This window comes from Rhipicephalus microplus, chromosome 4, assembly GCF_043290135.1.
Source record: "Rhipicephalus microplus isolate Deutch F79 chromosome 4, USDA_Rmic, whole genome shotgun sequence".
Classification (NCBI taxonomy): Eukaryota; Metazoa; Arthropoda; class Arachnida; order Ixodida; family Ixodidae; genus Rhipicephalus; species Rhipicephalus microplus.
This window is the reverse complement of record NC_134703.1, coordinates 109,202,195-109,229,634: the sequence shown is the minus strand read 5'-3', so window position 1 is coordinate 109,229,634 and position 27,440 is coordinate 109,202,195. Positions and strand designations below refer to the sequence as shown.

Below are 27,440 nucleotides of genomic sequence, written 5' to 3'. Positions count from 1 at the left end.
AGGGCAGTACATGGTACTGGGAATGGTAGTCTGCCATGCGTGTGGACTACCAGCGATGGAAAAGAAAATGATAGGTGTAACCTTAAGAGACAAGAACAGGGCAGAGTGGGTCAGGGAACAAACCGCGTGGTTAAAGACATCCTAGTTGAAATCAGGAAGAAGAAATGGACATGGGCCGGGCACGTAGGCGGGATAACCGCTGGTCATTTAGGGTTAAGACATCCTAGTTGAAATCAGGAAGAAGAAATGGACATGGGCCGGGCACGTAGGCGGGATAACCGCTGGTCATTTAGGGTTACTGACTGGATTTCCAAAGAAGACAAACGCATGAAAAGGAGACATTAAGTTAGGTGAGCTGATCAGATTAAAAAGTCCGCAGCTATAACGTGGCAACGGAAAGCACAAGACCGGGTTGATTGGCGGATCATGGAAGAGACCTTTGCCCTGAAGTGGGCGTAGTTAGGATGCTGCTGCTGCTGCTGCTGCTGATGCTGCTGCTGCTGCTGCTGCTGCTGCTGATGATGATGATGATTATGATGATGATGATGATGATGATGATCACCTTGAAGCGGCTCTTCATTTGTGTTTCTCTTTTATTCGTCAAGTTCTGTTCTACTCGAACTATGACTCGAAACAGTGGTTATTCCATTTCTCCTAAGGTCTGATTCAATATACATAATTCTTCTACTACTTCCGAGGGTTTCCACCGTTGCGTTCTGACGCGCGGAAGAGTTCGCCAGCGTGACCGTGACCAAGTCCCGACGCGCGACGGGACAGAATACGAATAGGCCTCCGATGACGTACGTGCGGGTGTATTACAAGCGTCGGAGCACGAAACAACTGCGCCCACGTTCGAATCGCACCGGGAGGACGCCGCCGTAGTCGCGGCAGGCTCGCGTGAACGACTCACGGACGTTCGGAAAATGCCGGGTGGGCATTTTCCGAATGGAAACCGAGCGCGGCCGAAAGAAACGGTTTCCCGAAGAAAGCGTGGCGCACACACGGTCTAGCCGCGATGCCGGCGGAGTGCGTGATAGTGCGTTATCGTGTTGTTGTTGTTCTGCTGTCCTGCCTCTTCTTCGGTTACGTGTGGCCGCTTCCCTTCCCGACTCCCTATGGACTGCCAGAGAAATCGAGAGAGAGAGAGAGAAAGCTTGGCTGCGTGTACCACGGTGAATGCGGGCAACTGAGGCACTGCGGCTGCCTCGGCGTCCTTGTGTTTGTTTTCTGTTTGCAAACCGTGTTGTGGTCCTCGGACCGGAAACCGGAGCCTCCGGCTGGCCCACCCAAGAGAGATGCAGTCTTGCCTTACATATTCACGAGTTATCGCACGAAGGGCACACTCTGAAAGTTAGTTTTAAAGACATGTGTTTGTTTCTATTAGCGTTCAAAACGGTATAAACTTCGTGGGCCGTCAGAAAGTTCCTCAAACTTAATGACGAAGCAAACGGGTTACATGTTCTATTTCCAACTATTACAGTCGGTTGTTCGGAGTGCTTGTATGAGTTATTGCGATCCATTTGAAAAAAAATAGTATCATGCTTTGCCATAGATATTTTACGCCTTTCCAACACATCTGAAAAGCACAGAACATTGCGTAAAAAAACAATGAAAAATTGTTTTCAGCAGGAGTGCTTTAAACGAGATGCAAAAATTTCATGTCTCTGAAAATCGCGGTTGAGTGTTGCTGCCCCCTTGCCCAGTGACCTTCTAACTAAGTTCTAATTATTATTGTGTCACAAAAATAAAAGCACTCGTATAATGAATCAATCATATGTAGTACCACATACAAAACCACAACGTATATGCTGCTGAATGAATCTGATAAGCCAACCCCCAGCGTATATGTTCAGTAATATAGGATTCATATTTACGCCTTTTTCAAGAAGAAGCCACCCCAAATATTCACGTACAATGTTTTCTTGCAATCACATTTTCTACTAATTTTCTACGGAAACATTTTGGCTACGTTTTTCTGGTTCGTTCTTCGTTCCTCAGAGTCTCTATTCTCATATTGCATTGCTATCTACGCTTGCAACGACTCTATCTATATCCATCTATTTCTCGTTTTAATCTCATAAGTACTTTAAATTTATCTTGATTTTATTGCTTAACCTCACCACCTATTGTAGTAGGTGCATGTGCTCTACGGATTCTTTTAAGCATAACCTGGCGTTCCCTGAGGAGTCTTTCTGTTGCAATGCCTCATCGTTATCACGGGTTTTCGCCTCTGTTTTTGTTCTCAACTATTGACGACTCGGGATCTAAAGCATTTCCCTCTGTGTTATCATATAATTTACCGTTTGGTACTTTTGTTATCGAACTTGTAAATTTGCATGCTTTTTTTTAGTCATCATTCGTACGCAGGGCACCTTCTGTGTTTTCCTCTCTTTTTTGCCGATGACTTCTATGTGTATATTTATAATTTCAATTAGTCTGTACTTCTCTACGAACTCTTTTTATCACTACCCCTCGCTCTTTTCTTTTTTGCACGAAATGAATTTTGAGCCACAATGAACCCGCTATTGTCCTTCTGTGCCAAGTGTTGGTATACGTCAAGCCAAATCGGGCGCCCCCACGGCTCTTCAGTCCCGGGTGAACATCCTCATTTTTTTTTCCTTTTTTAGCCCCCTCGTACAATTTCTTCTGAATTATCTATTATTCATTCGTCAGCGGCTGCATGTCATCGTCATTTACGTCCTTGTGCTCGATAACAACCCATCAATTTTTTTTGCCTACATAGTCCTAGGCTCTCATAACCAGTTGACATACCTATGTAAGTTTGTTTTGAGCTATAGAAATCTGTATGCACGATATGGTCATGTCTTCGGTTGTTGATTTCTTGCATTCCTCTGGCCTCACTTGTGTAGTGTCCGACAAGGAAGGGTTCTTCGTGGTTCTGACTCGTGGTTTGTTTTCCGAGAAAGGAAGCGTGGCTATTGCCAAGAATTTTCGCGAAGTGTCGCACAACCCTTCCAAGGTAAAAAAACAAGCAGTGGAACTGCTCAAAAGCCTAAGTTTAGATAAACTGGTCATTAAGGTAAAGAAAGAAATGGGTGATAATCTAGATGTTTTCTTTACCGCTAAGACCCATAAGCCCGACATTCCCTTCCGTACCATAGTTTCTGAAAGGAACACTTGGCTTCAAATAGTGTCCCGATATCTTCAAAAGAACCTTGAATCTCTTGTTGTGGATGACCCTTTTCAAGTGGCCAGTTCGGATTGGCTCGTAGATTTTCTTAGGAACAACGACTCGGTAGGCTTAAGGGCATTTAGCCTCGACATCGAGGATCTTTACTACTCCTTACCGCAAGCCCCTCTTCTGCAGAGTGTAAAGGAGTGTATTGGGATTCAAGAGGACGAACATGAGTTCACCTCTCGTTCAGGTGTGTCAGTTGAGGGGTTCCTCGAGGTACTGAGGTGTTACCTGGAAGCGACACTCGTCACATGGAAAGGGAAAGTATTTGCTCAGAAATCTGGCGTATGTATCGGTTCTTGTGTCGCGCCTATTCTGAGCACAATATTTTTGGCAAAGGTGGACAGGGCTATACAGGGTAGTCTTTTTGATCTGGCAATCAAAGTGTTTCGTTATGTTGACGATTACTTGGTTTTCGTGGACAGGTGTGATTTTATCAGAAAAATGATTAATGTAACGAAGGTGTTCAGGGAGCAAGGGCACGGTTTGACGTTCACGTGTGAGGTGCCCCGGAACGATGCTTTGCAGTATTTAGACCTCCAGTTAGCTTTTAGCCCTGATAGTTTATGCTGGCGATATAAACCAAGGTCTCAAAAGGGCTTGCTCGACTACCAGTCTGGTCACTCCAGACTTGTAAAGAACGGAATAGCCAGCTCCTGTATCCGGTCTGCCATCTCAAAGTCATGCCCGCACTTGATGCGACAAAGCATGTGGGAACAAGCAGTTAAGTTGCGGCAGGCAGGGTACCCTGATGCTGTTATAGCCGCTGTTAGTGAAAGGTTGCTTAAAACCATAAGAGCAGGTGGTAAACTGGCGCCGACGGATCGATGCAAAGGGAGCAGGCCTTTCTCGGTAATCCCTTATATTCACGGAGTGTCCCACCGGTTTAAGAGAGTGGCGGCACGCTTTGGCGTCAACGTGGTGTTTTCAGCCAAAAGTAAACTGAAGGAAATTTGCCCGAGACTGCAGCACCGTGAAAATAAAAATAGTGGTAAAAAAGGCAAGTGCACAATGAGACATGGCATTCGTTTCGTGTCTTGTGTAAAGGGGGTGGTATACGAGACGCCCTTTTCGTGCGGACACGTTTACGTGGGCCAATCTGGGCGGTGTCTCAATATCCGTCTACGCGAGCACCATAGCTCTTTGAAAGGCACACCGTCATCCCACTTGGCATTACATTGCCGTCAGTGTGGCTGCACACCAATGTTCGAAAAAACAGCTGTGCTATTTCGTCACAGAGAGCAGCTAACCCGAGAATTAGTTGAGGCCTGCATCATCCGAAAACATGGCGATAAGTGCGTGAGTCAACCGTCTGTGCTCCTTCACGATAAAGAATTTTCATTCCTGATGAGCACGTTTTCATAGTTTCACCGAGTTAAGCCTGCGCAGTTGATGTTTTTTCGTTTGTAGGGTTTTTCGGGGGGCTGTTAAGTTTTTCTAAGTTTTCTTGGTTCCAGTTACTCATGCGCGTTTACCTGTTTATTTCCTGATAATACATTTCTTGTTTTTGTATGACATTGTTTAAAAAAAGAAGGCGTGAGATTTCTGAGATTTGAGTTCGTATATATTCATGTGTGTTTCCTAATAAACTTGGTTTGAAGTTAGCGCTCGTGTTGTCTACTGTTTCTTTCTTTTGTCTCTGTGTTTTTTTGGCGCTAAGATTTCGTAGTCATGTATGCACCAAGTTAGCGCGAATATATCTCACTCTGAAGGTCTTAATCTGAGACGTTCGACCACAGCACACTTGATTTTTTTCCAACCATTCGATAGCACCAATTTTATCCCTTACATTGCTGTTCTGCACCAAACAGGTTTTACCGTAATGATAGCCTGCACGAGTTTGTTGTATTCCCACTTTCACTTAGAACAACATTCACCTTGCTTTCGCGCAAACGGCTCGGAATGATGTTAGTTAGCAGTGTATCACCTTTCGGACCTACCTATTCTATTTGGTGCAACCGGATTTTCAGTAAACTATTACTGTGTTAAATTTTAAACTATCTTAACACTCTGAACCACTAGAGGGTAGCGCACGCCCTCTTCCGTGTGCTACTACATTCAACTGCACAATCTGACTCGTGGCCACCGAGATTAGCTCCAGCAACACTGCACGTTTCTGGATCTATTTTTAGAGGCCGAGTCTGGCTCGAATACGAAGCAATGCACGCTCGACTGTTACGCTGGTACGATTGTCGCATGACCACGTCAAAACCACCCGAGTTTCATCTACTATACGCTAACATATAATAATGCACAATATCTAGAGGTTCCTGTTGCGACGTACATTACACGATTATATATATATATATATATATATATATATATATATATATATATATATATATATATATATATATATATATATATATATATATATGAGTGTGTGTGTGTGTTTTCGAAACGCATCATTTTGTATTTTTCTCCTCCTTCCCCCAAAGAGATATTACAATCGTGTAATGTACGTCGCAACAGGAACCTCTAGATATAGCTGTCCCACACTTGAGTACATAGTAGTGATGCAGAACTGTTGATGGTACTACCGATAGTGGAGTCACTATCCAACTATCAATGGTGAAAGAAATTCGGCAGGTCCCACGTATACCTGAGAATCGGCGTTATGCGAAACATGCGGAGGGAAGGTGACCGTATTGCATTTTTTTTATTGAGAGACACGTCATTAAATGACGCTAAAAACATGTTCAAATGTTGCATGCATAGAAATATGTTGAAGAGTTGCGGGTGTTTCATGTAAACAGTTGTTTGCACTTGCGCAACGATGCCAACTGGAACATGCGTATTAGCAACACCAGAAGCTGATATGAAGCGCTGATGCTCACGGGATGCTGGCCCTGGACACTGCTAGATAAATAAACTTCAGCGCATGGCAACTAACCACAATTGAAATTAATCCGACGTGACGGCTGCATCAAATATGTGCATATGTAATGTTTATAGAATTGCGTAGGCAGAACTGCTACCACCATTGACGTTTCACGAAGATTATCGTATATTTGAAAAGTAGGTCCGAGGCCTGGTGTAGCTCTTTGGTACAATGCTTCATTGCCACGCAGAATGCTTGAGTTTGATTCTAGCTTGAACCCTGACATTTATTCTTTGCATTCGTCAGGTCGACGCTATAGCGATGTCGGGTGTTTCTTATCGCTCGCTCGTTAAAATTGTCCATGTGTGTGGTCGTCGTTGCTGAGTAAACACTAAGTGTCAATCACCTGTGACATATACCCGCATACCAGCGGCACATACCCACCCGTGGGTATGTGCCAAATGTCTTGCGGGAAGTGTTTGACGACGTACGCGACGGGATTGTGACATTATTCATGTTTGGACCAGCTCATCATATTCGTCAAACCATCTTACCCTCCCATGCTGATTTTGGTTCTCGCCAAGTTAAGGGGGTGATCACGAGAGCACCCGAACGTAAGTGGCTAGATAGATAGATATATAGATATGCTCAAAGTCGCCAAGTTCACTAAGAAATGCTTCACACTTAAAATATAACTATCGAGAGTGCTATCGGTGATAAGTTTAATAGTACTTTCTATATCTCAAAACCAACTGCGCGAAATCACTGCGGCCTATGCTGCGATTCTCATGTGCACGGTGCACGAGGAGGAGGCCGAATGGCAAAAAAGTTGACATGCTTGTGCTCCTTTCCCAGAATCCTTGGCGAACAGCCCCACCGCGGTGGTCTATAGTTGTTATGGCACTAGATTGCTAAACCAAAGGTCGCGGGACCGAATCCCGGCAGCGGCGGCTGCATTTTCGATTGAGGCAAAAACGCTGTAGGTCCGTGTGCTCTGATTTGGGTGCACGTGAAAGAACCCCGGGTGGTAGAAATTTTCGGAACCCTCCACTACGGCATCTATCATAATCATATGGTGATTTCGGGACGTTAAAATCTCCATGTTAATCCTTGGCAAAAAGATCACAATTAGTCTGAATCGTTCAGCTGCACAGGAAAGGAAACCGTTTAATGTGATGGAACTGCGTGGCTTCTAATTTGTAACGCATTCAGAGATTTCCAAATAAAAAATGAGCTGTTAGTTTCTTAATTGCGTAACGTAAAAACGTTCGTTTGGAATACGACTTTGTTGACGGACATTCCGTCAACAATGGCGTTTTCACGGCTGAAATAGTTTATTTCTTGCGCCGAACATTATTCGTAAATACCAAACTGAGTACTCCTGATAGTAGGCTATCGCAAATTATTTGGTAATATATATCCGACCATCAAGAGCATAATTATTCAAAGTGCTTTTGGTAGTAATATGAGCCGTCATACCACCGCTAAGACTATCGATGGCCCTGTCGATTGCGCTGTCGATAACACTGTCGATAGTAGTGATAGTTAATTTTGACTAACCTAAAAGAAAACTAACGATGTTATCAATTATCAATGTACCGTTAGTTTCACGTCACGAGCACACAGTCCTCAAAACTTTACTCTACACAATTCGGCTTTAATTCTTAACTTTTCTCAAATTTTCGGGGGAACAGCTTGTTCCTCTCCCATAGCGTAAAGTATGAGGTAGCGCTCTACATTAATAAACAATCTACAGTACGAGCAGTGTTCTTTGGATTGTTCATTCTGAACACAATCTGGCCTCCTGCACTATCGATTTTGTTGGGGGGACAGCTTCATAAGCTATAGTGCAGCACAGTTACTCTAAATCGTGTACTTCCTTTTTCTGCGTTTGTGTGCTCCTCTCAACAACGCTGTCATTCCGTACTACGGGCAGCTTGGCGCTCTCCCGTATTACTGCACGTAGTGCTCAATGCCTCCTTCATTTCTTTAAGACATATATAGACAGCCTATAGCAGCTTCGTAGTGCACTTTGCAGTACTTTAAGTATAGTTTCAACAGCGAAACGCTTCATAGTCGATGCCTTGAATTTTCGAGGGGCGTCGCGGATAAGAAACGGGAAGGGGCCACTACTCACGTCTCCCAGCACTCGCCACTACGCCCATTACTACTCCCGCAGGTGCTGCCACTTCATTCACTCACTTCATCCTGCTTCACTCAATGCACTATATTCCCCTTAATTCAAATCTTGGTCCCGCTTCACTTTAAGATCTAAAATGATTGGCGAAGCAAAGACTTAATCTCAGCTAACAGCTTCGCTATTTCATCAGTGTCCGCTATGCGCACTGGTTCAATTTTTCCTGCCTTTTCGATGGCCAGTTTGAGTCACAATCTTGCATGTGGAGTAACAGACAACGAAGACATCGAAATCACTTAAGAAGGAAAATGTACTGACAAACACCACACATACACGCATACTTGCTTGCTTGGTTGCTGGATATTTGTTCAAAGCAATAAGAGGCGACCTGCGTTCTGCAGTTAAACTGCCTAATGACTCAACCCGTGAAAACTGTTTCTGACGTGCGTGTGCAACAGCTTTCTGCTCAGTCAACTAGCCCTTATACACCACACCTTCTCTAGCAGTGGCGTTTTTCATCGTTGCAGCGAAACAATATTATCGCTTCCAAAATAACGTCTTTATTACAAAGCACATAGCGCGAGGCTTCGGAGCAATTCTGATCCCCTTCAAGGTTCGTAAACTTGTACCTAAACTTTAAGCACGCTAGTGTTTTTTCATTCCTCTTATCCCTCTACTGAAATGTGGCAACCGTGGCCGAGAATTGAACCCATGACCTCGAGCTTAGGCGCCCTTTTTCCGGCCATGTTTCTCCCAGTGCTCTTTCCTGTCCATGTTTCTTCCTTCCGTAGTTACGCTGTAACTACTCGTTTTCTTGCGTTGTGCAAGTTTATATTAGGAGCCCAACATTTTAGGCGTTAAGATACCGCGGCGGGTACTTGCAGGCGTCCACGGTGAGGGCTCATTGCAGCGTGCCGAACTCATTCAAGATATTGCGCCGAGCCCAACGCTGCCAACGCTCACAACTTGGCCGACCCGTTTAATCTAGCTGGCATGAAGCATCGCGCAACCGCTACACCATTCAACGTTTCCAAGCGTTAACTTAACCCTCACAAGCGAGATAATACATCAGTGCATCATGTCTCTTTCTTTCTCTCTTTCTTTCTTTCTTTCTTTCTTTCATTCTTTCCCTCTTTCTTTCTTTCCCTCTTTCTCTCTTTCTTTCTCTTTCTTTCGTTTTTATTTGTTTGTTTGTGCACTCGAGCTCTGACGTTTAATGCGCTGTTTGTGGCAGGGTTGAATGAAGGGCAAGAGTTCCAAGGCTAAGAAGCCAAATAAAATAAACGCAAATCTATTTGCTTTACAAAAAAGTCTAAAAGAAAGAAAGCCCAGGATCAGTAATAATTTTTTCACTTGTTTTCTTTTTATTAAACATATCATCACAGATCTATCGGTGAACTCAATGCGGTAGTCCACGATCTGGCGTCAGTCGTGTGTCGTTCTCGGCTGACAGTATGTATCACTTTCACGCTTTCTGGCTGCGGTTCAGTTTCCAAGTTGCCGCCGGAGTCCGCTGGCGCCAAGCTACCTTGACCCTTACACGAAAGGCAGACTATTCTTCATTTTTTTATTTCTCTTAGTTGGCCAGCTTGAATGTCTGTATCCCCGCACAACTCAGTGCGAACCTATTCGCAATCAAGCAAGCGTTAAGTTGTTACCCATAGAAGACCAGTTGCAGCCAACGCCTACCGGTTCACACGAGTTGTTAACGGGTCGTGTCCAGCAGTCCGTGAAACAAGATGCGTAAAAAGAAAATACGTAGATGTAATAGAAAAGTACCACGTTTTGATAACGTCACTGTCCATTACACTGAATTGAATCAATAAAGCTTCTGTATATTTCGGAGATGGCCCCAGCGTGTATCGATCAGTATTCGCTGAAGTGTCATGGACAGTTTCAAGGTCACAAGCGTTGTACCGCAAAAAGCTTCCGGTCACCTCATTTACCAGCTTCAACGTCGAAGCTGAAAGCACGTTTTCAAGTTCTCTTCAAGAGTAAGAAAGTTTCTCTTTCGTTTTCACATAAAAGGAACGTGCATAAAGTACAGCGGAATGTTTTATCATTTTTATGTAGCTCAAAAGAACATTTATTTGAATATATTTTTCCAAATATGAGAAAAAAACCGTAGAAAATCAGCAGACTACTTTTTAAAGCTCTTGATGTCTACTGATGCTGTGAAGGCACATCAGTAGGCGAAACTGGGTGTCAGCTAGGGGCTGTGTTTGTAAACATTTATAGGCACGCTTCTCGTCACATTCGTGAGTCCCATGGGCTCCAAGTGATGACTGCCACTGGTGGCAACTTTGCACCAAATGGGCTATCTCTGCGACTCCGTCTGGCGATGACAACCTGAAGTTGGTTCCATGGGTGCTTTCTGGCGACTTGTGAACTTCTATGTTCGGCGTATTAAATAGCAATTTTTTTCTGTTGCTAGCGGATAAAATACTGTATCTCTAAGCTCTTCCGCTGTGTCAGTCCATGCGTGGCGCCTTTTCTCACACACAGTGGTGCGCATAGAGGCACCTCAACGTAACGCGCGGCGCAGCTGCTAATGGAGCAGCGAAATTGCGTGCGTGTTGGCAGACGCAAGGCTCGTACACTGCTCACACTGGCCGCCACGTATGCTGATACTGCACGCAAATAAGTTTCTAATTACGATGCGCAGTGCGGGTTCTAGTGTTCATTTCACACACACACACACACAAAAACAGACGTCCACTATAAAATGTAGTCGGGCTATTCACCTTCAAATGAATTTCGCTATTTGAAGCGGGATTGGCATTATGTGAATTCTACTAATCAAATTTTGTCACTGGCTTCAAAAAAATTCTGCTTCAATGTTTAAACTGCTTCTTTCTTGTTGGCTTGAATGCTCTAATATATCTAACTGTATCGGGCAGAAAATCTGTAAATTTTACATTAAATAAATACAGGTACACTGAATTCATAAAATGTATAAGTGTTGGCGGTAATGCTTTACAAGTAATGGCATCACCAATAACGCGTTACTTTTTGGGGCAACCTAGTAACGTACTCGCTCCCATTTCGAAACCATAACAGGTTAGGTACCTACGTAAACATTTTGTCGGTAACGTGAGTTGTCAGGTTAATAGCTACTTTTTTTTCGATTATCCAGAGAATTTAAAAAAAAGCCCTCCTATAATCATAGGCGCCACCACTTCAAAGCTCTTCCGAATGTTCTTTTGTCGCAGCGGTGGACTGCTGCCGCCCCGCCAGGTGGCAAGAGCATACCATGCGATGCGTCTCTTGAACGCCTATTTCGCACAGGTTGCGTATTCGTTAGTAAAAGAGGCAATCTGTTCGATGACAGCTTTAAAATGCAGCTGTATATTTGCGGAAACACTTTCTTTCTGGTTCTAAGCCGCTCAAGCATTTCTTTGACAATCTGACATCTGTATCGTTAATAAAAGCACACTTTGAAAATATGATATGGGATGATATCTCATTTTGTGTTTATTGTGACACTGAGAAAAAAAAATGGCAGCATATCCACGGAGTGAATGATGGAGAGTGGGGCGAAGCATTCGTCCGTACATGCGTCCGTCTGTGTGACCGTCCATGCGTCTGTTTGTGCGCCCGTCCCTGCGTTCTTTCATGCATCCGCCCCTGCGTCCGTTCATGCGTCCATCCATGCATCTGTTTGTGTGTCCGTTCGTTCATCTATTCAACACTCCAAGTCCCACCATCTCGCATCTTTTTATCATATATTCCCCATATAGAAGCACCGCCATCCAGCGGACATTCCAAGGACTAAACGAGAGGTGGCACACGCACACTTTCTTACGGCCTGCGCTTTGGGTCCACTTCCCACCTTTAACCACCTCGAGTTCCCCATTACTTTGTCTGTCATTCCCCATTAGCAGCCATTGGTATGTACATTGAGCACTATTTTTTATTGTTAAACAACACACAGAAGAAACCTCTCACTGGCACCACCTTGGAGGTCAAGTGTTATACCTATTTCGGGTATGTGCCACTGGTGGTTACATACGAGGGACGCCCAAGCCACGCCATAAGGAGCTTCGCCCCTAAAATCGCTTTACCAAACTTAGATGCCCTCACATCACAGGCGGCTTTATGTCACTATAATCTTGCCACGGTACGACAGATTCGTGCAAGTTATTCTTGTTAAATCACTACTTGGCGTAAAATTGTCGTTTGGGCCAATTGTTTTAAGTGAAATGCAAACAATCAGCTTGATAATTCCTGCAGAGAAAATGCGACGATTAAAACTGCTGACCATGGAGTGATGGCAGAAGTAACGTGGTTACTTTTTATCGGTAACTGTAACGGTAAACGCGCTGCCCTTTTTAAGAGATAACGTAGGGCAGGAAGGCGTTCTTTTTTTTTCTTAGCGTAACGAGTTACGTATTCCTTTACCGTGATGAGTTTTACTGGTGTAATGAGGTCGTAATGAAGCAGTACTGTGCGGTAAAACAGGGACAGGTGGCACAGCATCAGCGAAGGCGACACAGGTTCTCGTGCAATCATAGCGCGGGCTTTTCCTCGTCCTTTTTCACACACGCATACCAGTTTGGCCATCTTCTTTTCTACATTACCGCTGAGGTGAAGTGTAGCCATCCTGGTAAATCGAGGAGAAGGTAGAATGTGGGGGTCGTAGTGGGGCTCGAGAAGGTCGACGTGTAAGGTCTTACGTCCTCGACGGCATCAGTCTGACGAATGTGTGAGAGGCTTGACGATGTCTTTGACCTGCGAGGGGGGCATCAATGACACTGTACCGACCATTATATGACGCCAGAAGTTTAGAGGAAAGAATGTGGTAGGTACCCACAGCCAAACAAGGGAGTCAGCTGGACACTATAGCAACTGGGTGGTGAAAGTCCTCAATATGCGTCTTTTGTTGACCTTGAATTTCACTTGTCAGAGAACGAGCCAACTGACAGCAGTATTCGGCATATTTGGCGACTACAGAAGTTGGAGTGCGCTCAGAGGCACCAAGTCGGTGCGGCAGTATGGTGTTCATTGGATGGGAATCTTCGCGGCCGTTCGAGAGAAATAACGGGGAAAATCTGCTCGTTGCTTGCATCGCGGTGTTGCATGCGAACGTAGAAAGCGGCAGTACAGTGCCACAGTTGGTGTGGTCGGAGGAGGTATACATTCTCAACATGTCACCGAGTGTGCGGTTGAACCGCTTGGTGAGATCATTTGTCTGTGGATGGTATAGGTGGAATATATCTTGTGAACGATGTTTCATTCAGCGAGGAAGTCTTGGACGACCCCCGGCATGAACACGTTACCCCCTACCACTGAGGAGTTCCCGCGAAGCGCCATGGCGTATAGAACAAAGCTGCTAAGAATGAAAAATGCGACTTCGTGGGTGGTCGCTGCCAGGAGAGCTGCAGTCTCAGCGTAGCAGATGATCGACGCCGACAATAATTCATCCGTTTCCAGAACCATACGAGAGGGTGCCGTGGAGTTCACTACCAACGTGGTCAAATGGGCAATCCTGGAATTAGAGCGGCTGCAACGTGCAAGCAAGGTGCCGCGGAGGTGTTTTGCCTTATTGACATGTGATGCAAGACTGAACAAGCGATACATTCCTCGCCATTAAATCGCTGACGCAGCCTTGCATATGTTTTCAGGACGCCAGCGTGTGCACTTTGGGGATCTGCATGGACACCCGCGCAGATGTCAGAGCGCATATGACTAGGGACAGCAAGGAGTCACCTCCGACCGTCTAGCATGTATAGTTTCTGTGGTACAAAATCTTGTCTCGCACGGAAAGTGGACTGCTTGGAGGCGTAGCACTCTCGTCGAAAGGACAGCCGGTGAATTGGTAAGGTAGTTGAGCAACAAGGCAAGGTATGTCATTACGCTGCTCCGAGAACATGTCAGGTGGTGCTGAGTGGTGACAAGAGGGTGACAGAGAAGCCTCAACTGGTGTTGTTGGCGAGCGGTATAGAGCATCGGCATTCGCATGCTTGCGTCTTGAACGGTATACAACATGAATGTCATATTGACAATATCACATTCCTGCAAGGGAAGTGCCCAACGATCTAGACGTCCCAACGGGTATTTGAAGGTAGAAAGCCAACACAGAGCTTGGTGGTCTGTAACCACGTTGAAACAATGGCCGTAAAGGCATGGGCGAAGCTTCGTAAATGCCCAGATTATCACCCAACTTATCACCGAGCTTAAATTAGTCTGTGTCACAGACTAATTTAATTCAACCTTCTTGAGAACACGGCTCGTTTAAGCAACAACTTATTCACCTTGGGTGTCTTTCAGTTGTGCGCAATTGCACCAAGACCAACGCCACTTGCACTGGTGTAAATTTTTATTGGAGCAGCGGATATAGTTGTGGTTATTGATGTTATGTCGTAAATAAGGAGGACCGTATGTTAACACAATGCAAGGCTGGCAAAGGTGGCACAGGCTGACTGGTTGGTTGGTTAGTTGTTCCTTAGAGCCCTTGCGCAACACCACGGTGATCGGCCATGAAGCGGACTCTAGTGCAATCACAGCGCGGGTCTTTTCTCGTCCTCTTTCACGGGCCTATACCCATCAGTGCATCTGCTCCACTACATTACTTTTTAGGGACGAAGCTCCTTAAGGCGTGGGTCGGTCGTCACCTGTATGTATGCATGTATGTAGTAACCAAGAAGGTTTTAAAAAAATTGCTGATGCGGAAATTTTTGCGCAGAAGTGAATCCGGGCCTATATATTGAAAGACGGCGGCTGTGGCGGCCACCTTACTAGGGGGCATGATAAATTACCACTGTTCAGGCGGAGCGTTTTCCTCGTACGCTTGACGAGTTCAATGTGGAAACATTTTCGGGTCGCATAGCACTCCAACTGCGTCTTAGCGTTACTATTTTTCCTTACTAAACGCCTCTAGTAGGAGGCAAAGTTCATTGGAGAGTCAGCCACTCATACTTATTTCTGTGTGTTCATTCGTCAGTGGTAACTAACCATCTTTTAAGATAAAATTAACGCAATGTTTACACTAACATATCAAAGCAACTTGATTTCAAAGTGGGCCCCCGCCACGGTGGTCTAGTGGCTAAGGTACTCGGCTGCTGAACCGCATGTCGCGGGATCAAATCCCGGCTGCGACGGCTGCATTTTCGATGGAGGCGAAAATGATGTAGGCCCATGTGCTCACATTTAGATGCACGGTAAAGAATACCAGATGGTTGAAATTTCCAGAGCCCTCCACTACGGCATCTCTCATAATCATATGGTGGTCATGGGACGTGAAACCCCACATATAAATCAATAATTTTAAAGTCGGCACTACCAGCAAAGATCTTGTTTCCAAAATCTTAACAGAGCAAAAGCTGGCTTCACTTTTGCTGACAAGGCTGCAGGAGCTTCCACTCCAACAATTCTTAAACCTCCTTGGTAGGACAATAGTATGTGTTTCGAAAAGTGTCTGGCGATATCGAGCATACTGTGTACTTAACTGTGAGGTGTCCCAAAAGATACTGTCATGAAATGCAACAAGCGTAACCTGGGTGAGCACATCATGTTTAGAAAGAATATGAATGATTACAAAGGGTTTAGATTATTTGGTTAACGATTTAGGGTATTACACAACTACATATAAAGAATGATATAAGCACAACGGCCTCTGTTTAGAAAAAAAAGCGCAGCATATTGTCACGGGGTCGTGACGTGGACAAATGGAGCACACTGCGAGTCGAATAATAAATTGTTTATTTGGGTGAACCTGTGCGCAGTAAACGGAAAGTTGGGCTACAGTAGCAGTCTTGGACTGATAGTGGTGAATGGAGCGTCGGCCGTCGATCAAGAACTCACAAGCGCGCTGGCGGCGGCGTAGGTTCCAGAATAATCTGTACAGTTCGCGGAGTGGGCGTGATCTTATCGAAACGATCTACTACAGTCCTGAAGCTTCTCGAAAACTGCAGGCGCGGTTTGTCCTGAGAATTGTGTAGTGTATTGGGGTGATAACAAAACCTGAGGAATAGAACGTGGCATTGCCCCCCTCTGAAAAAGGCATCGTTTCGATTCTCTGATTAAAGATGAATGTACAACAATAATGCAAGAAAGCACAATGAATAAATTACGATACAGCAATATTACAAAAACACTGTTTCAGTTTGTTAACGCGCATGAAACGGCTTGAGGCGCACGACATGGACGACTTCAGGTCGCGATCGGCGTCGTTGTGAGTCTGTGATGCCGTCGGGGACAACCTCGTAATCAAGTGGGCTGAGACGTCGAACCACCCTGTACGGTCCGAAGTACCGTCGCATAAGCTTTTCACTGAGTCCACGTCGGCGTATCGGCGTCCACACCCAAACACGTTCACCGGGCTGGTATTCCACGAAGCGTCGTCGGAGAATGTAACGGCGGCTGTCGGTCGTCTGTTGATTCTTGATACGGAGACGCGCGAGTTGTCGGGCTTCTTCGGCACCTTGAAGGTACTCACTCACATCGAGGTTTCCTTCGTCGGTGACGTTGGGTGACATGGCATCGAGCTTCGTTGCCGGGCTCCTTCCGTAGACCAATTTGTATGGAGATATCTGCGTCGTCTCCTGTACCGCCGTGTTGTATGCGAAGGTCATGTACGGAAGAATGGCGTCCTACGTCTTGTGTTCGACATCGACGTACATTGCTAGCATGTCGGCGATTGTCTTGTTTAGCCGCTCGGTGAGGCCGTTGGTCTGTGGGTGGTACGCTGTCGTCCTGCGGTGGTTTGTCTGGCTGTATGCCAAGATCGCTTGAGTTAGGTCAGCAGTAAATGCCGTTCCCCTGTCGGTGATAAGGACCTCCGGGGCGCCGTGACGTAGGACGATATTTTTGACGAAGAACTTAGCTACCTCGGATGCACTGCCTTTGGGCAGAGCTTTTGTCTCGGCGTAGCGGGTGAGGTAGTCGGTAGCTACCACGATCCACTTGTTTCCGAAAGCCGACGTCAGGAACGGCCCCAGTAGGTCCATACCAATCTGCTGGAATGGTCGGCGAAGTGGTTCAATTGGCTGCAGAAGTCCCGCTGACCTTGACGGTGGTGTCTTGCGTCGCTGACAGTCCCGGCATGTCCTGACATAACGAGTGACGTCGGCGGCAAGACGTGGCCAATAGCACCTTTCTTGTATCCTCACGAGCGTGCGAGAAACACCGAGGTGCCCTGCCGTCGGATCGTCGTGCAGGGCCTGCAGGAGTTCTGGTCGCAGAGCTGAAGGCACCACAAGGAGGTACTTGGCTCGAAGCGATGAAAAGTTTTTCTTTTGGAGAAGACCGTTTCGCAGGAAGAACGACGCAAGTGCGCGCTTGAATACCTTCGGGACTTCGGCGGTCCTGCCTTCGAGGTATTCTATTAGGGCCTTAAGTTCCGGGTCGGCCCGCTGTCGTTCAACGAAGTCGTCGGCAGTTATTGTTCCCAAGAAGTAGTCGTCATTCGGGTCGTCGGGCGGTGGTTGGTCGACAGGCGCACGAGAGAGACAGTCGGCGTCGGAGTGTTTCTTGCCGGACTTGTAAACGACGGTAATATCACATCATATCATAATATAACAAAACTTGAGGAATGGAACATGCAATATCCACGGAGTGAATGATGATGAGCGGGGCTAAGCTGCGAAGGGCTTTATCGGTAAACTGTGAGTCATCCGCTGGCCGCGTCTGAATGTCCGTTCGCCTGTCCGCCTGCATGTACATATGTTTGTCCGTCTGTCTGTCTGTATGTCCGTCTGTAAGTATGTCCATCTGTATGTATGTCCGTCCATCTAGCGAACACTCCAACTACCGCAATCTCGCATCTTTTCATCATATATTCATCATATACAAGCGCGGCCATCCAGTGGACATTCCAAGAACTAAAACGAGAGGTGGTTACTACATGCAGGAGACACACAACCCACGCTTTAAGGAGCTTTTCCGCTAAGTGTTTTATTGATTTAAAATATTTAGTACGTCTTCATGTACACAGGTGACGCTGGTCTGACTTTATGGGCTTAGAAAACGTGTCTGACAGCACTTGATACTCTACTATGGGAGAACAGAAAGCCGACCAAGTCTGTGTTTAGAAAAAAGTGGTTGACAATTTAGAGTACTGGGTACTATACCATGGGAGAGCGGGAAGCCGTTCTTTGGGCCTCAGACTTGAATTACAGGACACTCACACGGGTACGCTCAATAGGTGTGCAATAACGACAAATGCGAAGCAAAATACACTACGGCATAGCAGAAGCCCACCAGTGCTTACTGAAATGACCGTGTACTTCTCAACAAACTATCAGAGTAGTTCTCTTGTAGAGGCCACACGCAACACAACAATAACTGCGCATTCTGTATAGCACACATTTCCTTTACCTGCAAATGTAAAGAGAAACGCTTCGCACGTTAAGATAAGTTATAAACATGCTATTATAGCGGCACATTGCTGGCTAGAGCTTAGGACAAGACGTTTCATAGGACAAAAAGCCAGTAAGCGCGCTGCTGTGCGTTGAAAAGGTTTAGCCAATCCAATTGATAACTTCGTCTATGCATCAAATAAGGGTGAGGAGGAAAGAACACTCATGAGCGCTGTGGACAAGTGAAATGCGTTCGTGCACAGTCAGCATGGTTTGTCTCTCTGTGTTGCAGTCCTTTGTCACCACGGTCGTCCTGTAGTTAAGGTGCCCGACTCTGTCTATTGATGTGTTTAGAGCAATTAGCACTGCTCGTTAACTCCAGCAGTGTTTGTTGTATTTCAGTAGAGTTCTGTACATACTCCCTACATGAAGCACATTTCGTAACTCTTGTAGCAGCTTTTAGCACCCTCATATTCTGATCAATTTTTAGCGGAAAGAGACGTTACTGCTCTTACATTGAGGAGGCGGGGGGAATGGGCGGCTACGATTTTTAAAGAGGAAAATCGAAAAGTGAGCCCCGCCACTGTCTTCATCCGAGCGCGACAACTCAGCAGTAGCTCATGAGGGAATGGAAGAAAGAGGGATTAAAATAGATTAAGAGAGGTAAAGATTCAGAGAAAAGTAAAAGATTTGGCGCTTGTTATAGAAGTCCGTGAAGAGGGCCCTGATCGGCAAAGCGGTCTTCGAAGAGGGGACATCGCGGACGATACAACGGTCTGGCACTAAATCCAGCAAGCGACTCACTTTGCCCTCAAATCGACACTCAACTGAGTGCCTGGTGTTTACCAAAGTGCCAGATTGTTTTCTCGCTAGGTGCTCAACTTCATAACAGTTTAAGGGCTCTAACCCACCTCTGAAAATACGAAGAACGTGCGCGTTATTCTCTCCCCGCGTCACCTGTCCTTGCGACGCAATTCGTGACGCCAGCTGTTGGCTCTCGTGACGTAAGAATGAAATGAGCTCTCGATTGGTCAATATAAGAGAGGTGTGTTGTAGATTGACGCCTACCATGCTTTTCCATGTCGATGCAATTAAGTTCTGCCTTGTCTGGCATGACCGTGATACGCAATAAACCAAATTCACCTCGTTTTCTACGTTTCTGACCGCGAGGGTGATAGCGTGTGTACATATATGTAGTCAAAAGCGCTAAATGTTGACTGGCTCAGCGCTCACTGCTTCTTTTTCATGTAAATAAGTGACGAGAAGAAGATAGCGCTTGTACAAAAGGTAGTGAAAGCGATAAAAGAAGTACTGCCTCGCCTTTGAAGTGCGTGTCTTGGGGGCCCTTTAGGCAACGGTTACGTTCTATATACGATGTTTGTGTCACTATCACCACTAAATTCTCTATTGTTATGTTATTGCGTGTAATGTACTCAATGAGGCAGAGTCGTTGCAGCCTCAATGCTGTAGAGATTGTCATGCACCGGCGTAAATTGTTGAATGAAAAAAAAGAAATCGCTAGCGTTTCCGAAGACAGATGTGAGATGCCAACTTTCTTAAAGACAAGATTTGTTGACTTCCGAGCGGATTAGGCCACAAATCAACAACAGTGCAATAAACGAACGAAAAAAAATCAGATTTATCGCTTGTCAGTTCGTTTTGTATGTCAACTGACCCTGAACTTGATACAAACCGGGATACACCCTTGGCTATCGCAAACATCAACAGACAACAAACAGGGAACTCGGCCAGCTGGACTTTTACCCGAAATGGGTTTTTTTACGCGAGGCTCAATCAACAGGGAAAAGTGAGAGCCTGGGAGCTACACAACGAAGTCAGTCACGGCTGGTGCCAATCGCGATGACAGTTGTTGGCGTTTAGGTTCAGCGCACGCGATTAGATTGTCGGTCTCTCACGCAGACTCCTAAACTTGGGAAGTCTCTACGATAGTATGCTACACGATGATACCACGACTCGGCATCAAGTGGCTGTGGTATCGCTGAGCAAATCTGGAATTTTGCAGCGGCGGCTGGGAAGAGCAGACCATTTGTCTTCCTCAAGTGAACCATACGTAACATATGGGCTCAGTGTAGTGACTTGGTGTAGGAGATATATGACATGCATGCTGCAGCTGGGACACAAGTTCAGAGGAGCATGGAGGTTTCATGTGACAATAAATAATTCAAGAGGAAGTGTGTGTGTCACCACTGTTGTGACAAGAAGACAAGTTTTCGTTTGTGATAAAATGACTCTAGCGGCATTTTCTCTTAAACGATTTCTCATTCTGCTTCGCAGCGTGACGTCACGAACTTCGATTTCCGGCCACAGCACTTGGACAGACAGACAGACAGACAGACAGACAGACAGACAGACAGACAGACAGACAGGCAGGCAGGCAGGCAGGCAGGCAGGCAGGCAGGCAGGCAGGCAGGCAGGCAGGCAGGCAGGCAGGCAGGCAGGCAGATAGATAGATAGATAGATAGATAGATAGATAGATAGATAGATAGATAGATAGATAGATAGATAGATAGATAGATAGATAGATAGATAGATAGATAGATAGATAGATAGATAGATAGATAGATAGATAGATAGATAGATAGATAGATAGATAGATAGATAGATAGATAGATAGATAGATAGATAGATAGATAGATAGATAGATAGATAGATAGATAGATAGATAGATAGATAGATAGATAGATAGATAGATATTGTTTGATTATGACTATATGCAAATAAGTACAATTACCGTGCACTAAAATGGCTGTGAATTGACGCCAAGTGGTCGAAGCAACCAGCTATCGAACGCTAAGTCTATAGCAGACTTGTACACGGTACAGAGATGAACGTCATAACTAATTCCAACAACAGCCTCACAATTGTAAGCGGTAAATTGTCAAAATGTAACCGATTACTCAGATTACTTTCATTGAACGTTTGTGTGCTAAGCACATGACATAGTCATGTCTAAAATAGAACGGCTCCCACATAGAACCATTTACTAGTTTACGGTGCCGTGTATCGTACGAGCAAACGCCGATAAGCGGCTCCTATTACAGCTCTGACAGGGCAGTTTTGACTAATTACGTGAAGTCCGCAACCGGAATAAATACCCACGTGAAGGATTGGGATCTATATGGACTTCTGTCACGTACGGTAATATACGGCGTGTTTGAGAAAAAAAAAACGCCACTTTTTAGAGGTTCCCACGTGTTCGACCCCGCCGGGACAAACCGGGTTGCGAGATACCGAACTACGGTCAAGCGCACTGCAGGTGTCCGAGACTAGTACACCTGCCTAGAACGCGCTGTATCATACGCGCTTCGTTAATCTTACCCTTACACGAACGTTCGCAACACACGCAACGAAATGAGATTAATCTTTAGGCTTACCCCTGGCGGCGGCTCATGCTCCTTATCTTCGTCTTCGTTGCGGAGACAGAGTCAGTAAATCATTGCACGTCGAATCCTGGCTCCTTTTCACACTGTACTCTGTTTCCATCGTATTTCTTAGGTCGTTAAAAAAAGGTTGGCGACCTGAGTATTGCTGCCTAAGCTTGTTTTTATTTCTTGACTGGAACCCTTCCGCATTGCGTAAAGAAGTCTTTTTCTTTTAGTAGCGAAGCTCCTTAGAGCGTGGGCTGAGCGTCCCATTGTAATCGTATGTAGTCGCCTCTCGCTAGTTCTTGAACTGGCCGCAGAGGGTGGTACTTTTACATATAACGGAGACCGACATGGGGATAATTGGCATAATTAAAAAGACCGCACTAGAGATCTACCGTACTTTCAAGCAGGAAATTGCCAAGGAAAGGATCTGTGATAATACTCGGGGTAGTTACTGTTTGATGCCAGGACGGGAGTATTGCGAATCAAAACTTATCGGGTCAAATACGAAGGGGTAGACACGATATGCAGTGAGTGTGGAGAGGAGGACGAAACTGCCGAACGCCTGATAATGTTCTGTGAAGGGCACCCTATAGTACCGGATGATGGCGCAGAGTTTTCAAAGCATGGGGGTTTAGGGACAGCGAGGGCAAAATAGACTTTGAGCGGGTAGAAATAACCAGAACGAGGTTATCTGATTGGCGGCTAAAATCAAAGCACGAGTGAAAATTAAATCCTTTACTACAAGGTACCAGTCCTCAACTTCACTATTTAAAGGAAAAAAAGATAAATCTGCTTGTTGGTTCACTAAGTATTACGGCTAGGTGGCTAGGAGGCCCGATCTAAAGGGTACAACCTTATCAATACATCCATCCATCCATCGAAATGCATATACGCCGAAAAATTCAAAGGGTACAATACGAGAGGATGTTACTTCCAGCATGATAAATAATAAAAATCACAGCATAATTATGAAGTGAATGATGATGAGTGGGGTGAAGTGTCCGCCATTCCGTCCGTGCTTCCGGTCGTCCGTTCTTTCTTGCTTCCGTCCATACGTGCGTCCATCCGTTCATCCTTGCGTCCGTTCGTGCGTTCCTTCATCCGTCCGTCCGTGCGTTCGCCCATGCGTTCGTCTATGCGTCCGTCTGTCTGAGCGTCAGTGTGTGCACCCGCCCGTGCACCCACCCGTGCGTCCGCCCACGCACCCATCCATGCGTCCGTCCGTCCATCGGTCCGTCCGTGCGTTCCTCCATGCGTTCGTCTATGCGTCCGTCTGTCTGAGCGTCCGTCTGTGCACCCGCTCGTGCGTCCACCCACGCGCCCATCCATGCGTCCGTCTGTCCTCTCGTGCGTCTATCCGTGCGTCCGTTCGTCCCTGCGTTCGTCCATGCATCCATCCGGCCATCTGTGCATCCAACCGTGCTTCCTCTGTGCGTCTGCGCGTCCGCGCGTTCGTCCGGCCGTCCGTCCGCTTCGCCCAACTCGTCATCATTCACCTCGTTGATATGCTGTGACTTCTTTATATTGTACAAGGCTCTTTTAGTGTGAAGGTGACAGTTAAGCTCCACCTCTCAGGGGCCATCTGAATGAGTGTATAAGATTCATAGAACATGTGCACTGAACTTCAATTAAGATAAGAAAATGTATTTTCATCACAGTTAATTTCGCCGTCGATGCGGCATAAACAAGCCTTCTATCTATGGATGGGGCATATGTACCCCCTGTCAGCTTGCCAGGTTTTTGAGTAAATACTACTATACACACATACCAAGAGGTACTGTTGTTTACAAGGATAGGGAAGTATTATTTTCTAAATACGCGTTTGGTACTCTGTTAACTAAACTGCTGCCCTTTTTAACTAGCTGTAATGCTCACAACAGACTAGACGGCCACAACACTTCGTGTATGGGCCGAGGTGGACAATATGGCGTGGTTAATTACGAAGTAATATTAAGTGCGAAGTATTTTCTTTGCGTACTGCAAGCACTTCTGGCGTCTATATATCTATCTATCTATCTATAAAACCGCCTACGTCTCGGTGCTCTGGCAATTGGGGCAAACAAAAATTAGTATGGTAAGGTAAGAAATTGACGAATACGACTCGCTGGTCATGACATAAATAAGGTCACACAACCCGTCGTGTAGGTCGTCAAACACTTCCCGCCAGATAGTGGCACATACCCGCGGGCGAGTAAAGGAAAGATAGCAAGAGGGAAATGAAGGTAGTTTGGTTGATATGTGGGGTTTGACGTCATAAGACCACCATATGATTATGAGAGACGATGTAGTGGAGGGCTCCGGAAATTTCGAACACCTGGGGTTCTTTAGCGTGCACCCAAATCTTGGCACACGGGCCTATAGCACTTTCGCCTCCATCGAAAGTGCAGCCGCCGCAGCCGGGATTTGATCCCGCCACCTGTGTGTAAGCAGCCGAGTACCTTAGCCACTAGACCACCACGGCGGGGCAGCAAATAATGATAGAAAGTAGTAGGAATGAAAGAAAGAAGAAAAAAGAAGGGAAGAAAGATAGAAAGAAAGAAGTAAAGATAAAAGGAAAGATACAAGAAAAGAAAGAAAGGAGAAGGAAAGGAAGAAAGAAGAGAAAAGAGAAAGATAGAAATAGGAAAGAAAGAAGTAAAGGTACATATAAAGAAAGAAGGAAGCAAAAAAAAGAAGAAAGGGAAGAAAAATGACAAGAAAGGATGAAACAAGGAAATAGGAAAAAAATATAAAAAATAGCAAAAAAAGATAAAAGGAACAAAAGAAAGATACTAAGATAGAAGGAAAGTGCGAAAGAAGGAAAGAAAGAAAAAAGGAAAGATAGAGAAAAGAGAAAATGTAAAGAAGGCAATAAGGCATGAAAGAAAGAAAGAAAGAAAGAAAGAAAGAAAGAAAGAAAGAAATAGATAGATAGATAGATAGATAGATAGATAGATAGATAGATAGATAGATAGATAGATAGATAGATAGATAGATAGATAGATAGATAGATAGATAGATAGATAGATAGATAGAAGAAAGAAAGGAAGAATGAAAGGAACAAAAAAGAAAAATGATTTGGACCAGAGGACAAAGCAAGTGCTATCTTTTCGTTTCGCTCTTCGCGCTGTTGTATCTTAGATAATAAATCAACCGCTGCATCGACGTATGTTCCTATGTTTGCTCAGAAAAAGGCGTTTGGTGCGATAACACTGTGCTATCGCATGACATTAACAAAGTCTAGTTCTTGACAATATCAAGTGTAGGTTAAAAAAACTTGCCGTTAAGTTGTTGCCATCAGCTGCTGAAAAGTTTTTGAGTTCGCCAATGATGCCCAGTAGTCATTATTATTTCATCTGATGAGGTAGCTCAGGGAATGCCGGACTCGAGATTAAGCTACTATTAAATTAAAAAAAAACAGATGCGCTACAATTGTGACTATAAATGACGCTTCTTCGGGCAGTTTTGTTTAATCAAATGCGCCCTTTCATGATCTTTCTCAATTTACCGAAAAATATCGAACCGTATCTAATGGGACATCATAGTTTCATAGATGATCTTGAATGTCGAAAGTCAGTGCTTGGTTCTCAAAGGTCGGTTTAGCTATTTTTACTCATTTGAAACAGCCGCAGGAATCATTCCTGCCCGTGTTGTTGTGAACGCTTCTAACACGGCCCTCGTGTAAGGAAGCACTGCAGCCACACATGACCGCGGACGGCGTGACTCTTCTGATGTCTTTCTCACGACTGCGTCATTGCTTCGTGCCCCAGCAAAAGAATACGTCATTAAGGAAGGTGTGGGTTGAAGGAACAATGCGGAAGAAAAGCTATACGTACACAAAACTGACCATCAATTTTTTCGCTGCATCCACCGTATGATCAAGCGCATCCGTTTTATTCTTAAAAACGACATCTCTATTACAGTTACGCTGCCAAAAAATTGATGTGGGTATGAATCTTTGAAGGCCTTTGTTGTTCCGACTTCAATTATCAAACGATTCCCCTCCCAATCTCAATGAAGCAGCACACGAGGCGGCGTGAGAACTCTCCAACCGCGCCTCCCCGGGGATGCGTTCTACCGGTGAAGGGGATAACCGGGAAATTCTTACAACATATAATGAGCTCACTAAACGTTTCTACCTGTCTAGAAGGATTTTCCCTCCAACTCAGAAAAATCTAACCCGGCCCCAAGCACTTACATTAAGGCTTTTGCAAACGCAGATGTACCCTACTTTGAAAATGTTACACATCATGTACCCTGACCTATACCCAAGTAATCTTTGTCCACATTGTGGGGAAATAGCTTCATTAGAACACATGCTCTGGCAGTGCACCAAATTCGCTCATATATCGAACATCACCTCTGCCAGATGGGAGGCGGCAATCCGCAGCTCGTGCTTGGCAGATCAGCTCTGGGCTGTCCACCAAGCCCGCGAGGCAGCTGAGGAGCTTGGCATCTCAGTACCCACGTGGGAGCTGCCCGCAACACAGTGATCTGTGTTTTGGAGGACCAAATAAAAGTTTATCCAATCCAATATCAAAAGTTGGTAAGAAATTTTCTTCTTCTTTTTCTTCTTCTTCTTCTTCTTCTTCTTGTTGTTCTTCTTCTTCTTCTTCTTCTTCTTCTTCTTCTTCTTCTTCTTCTCAGGAGTTCGTGCCGAATGACGTAACTGACTGAATTACATAGACACATAGATACGTAGAATTACATATTCTGCGTAAGTACTGGCTTTAAGCTCGGTGGGCAAGGACGTCCGAAATGGGAATCATCCACACCGTTTTCTAGTTCACGCAGCGTTATCCGTGCAGGGCGGGCAACGTAACGAGGAGGGGTGGTTTGGCGGAAGGGCGATGGGGAGGAGCAAATTTCACCTCCTCAAGAGTAACGGTGCGAGCCCCTTGGGGGGCTTTTTCGTCTGGCCGACTCTTGTCCAGTGCCGGCCGCAGGTGTTGCTGAACGGCCGTCCTTGGCCGTGACCTTCTCGTGCTTGGAAAGTGCATGATCCGGCTGACCTGGAAACGGACAGACGCATACCTCTCCTTCTCTTCCTCCTCTTCAAACTCCCCCTCCTTCCCCCCGGGGCGCTCTGCCGACCCAGGGAGCGACGACCTCGCCCGAACTGGTTTCCGGAAGCAGCGGTTCCTATCCCTCCCCCGCCCCGCCCTCCCCTACCTCTAGTCACCGCAGTTTTTTTCGCGTGTACGCACGTGAACCAGCGACGCGCCACTACCAGCTCTCGGCTCTCAGCTGCTGTCCCGACGCTTCTAACGCATCCGGCTGCAGTGCTGCGCGCCAATCGCAGCAGCGGTCGCTGCATCACGACGCTGTCGAGGTGTCTCGGCAGGACTCGGTCACTCGCCATCCTTCCAGCAAAGATGTTCGTACTTCCGTTGGTTCTCCTGGCGACCACTCGTATTCAAGCACAGGACACGTCTGCCATACTCTCGGGTAAGGGGACCGCTTGAGATCTTAGCATGAAAGGTCGCCATACTAAGTCAGTCGTGAGAAAATCCGGCTCCACTTGTCAACTGTGCACTTAAAACAAGACCCCTATTCTTCAACCATATGAAGAAGTATCATGAATGCGAAACTAAGCACTAACTACGCTGTCTTTTACCGC

General features: G+C 45.7%; 2 protein-coding genes across 2 annotated transcripts in view; one reads left to right on the top strand and one right to left on the bottom strand.

Moving 5' to 3' along the window:
* The window catches only part of LOC119172816 (CRISP/Allergen/PR-1), a 63,248-nt gene extending 36,066 nt beyond the window's left edge, over window positions 1-27,182 (bottom strand). The window contains exon 1 of the mRNA XM_075893146.1: window positions 27,028-27,182. Within this exon, the coding sequence (XP_075749261.1) occupies window positions 27,028-27,182 (155 nt within the window). The remainder of the gene's footprint in view (window positions 1-27,027) is intronic.
* The window catches only part of LOC119172815 (trypsin-like serine protease domain-containing protein masquerade), a 76,053-nt gene continuing 75,695 nt past the window's right edge, over window positions 27,083-27,440 (top strand). The window contains exon 1 of the mRNA XM_075893485.1: window positions 27,083-27,268. Within this exon, the coding sequence (XP_075749600.1) occupies window positions 27,196-27,268 (73 nt within the window). The 5' untranslated portion in view covers window positions 27,083-27,195. The remainder of the gene's footprint in view (window positions 27,269-27,440) is intronic.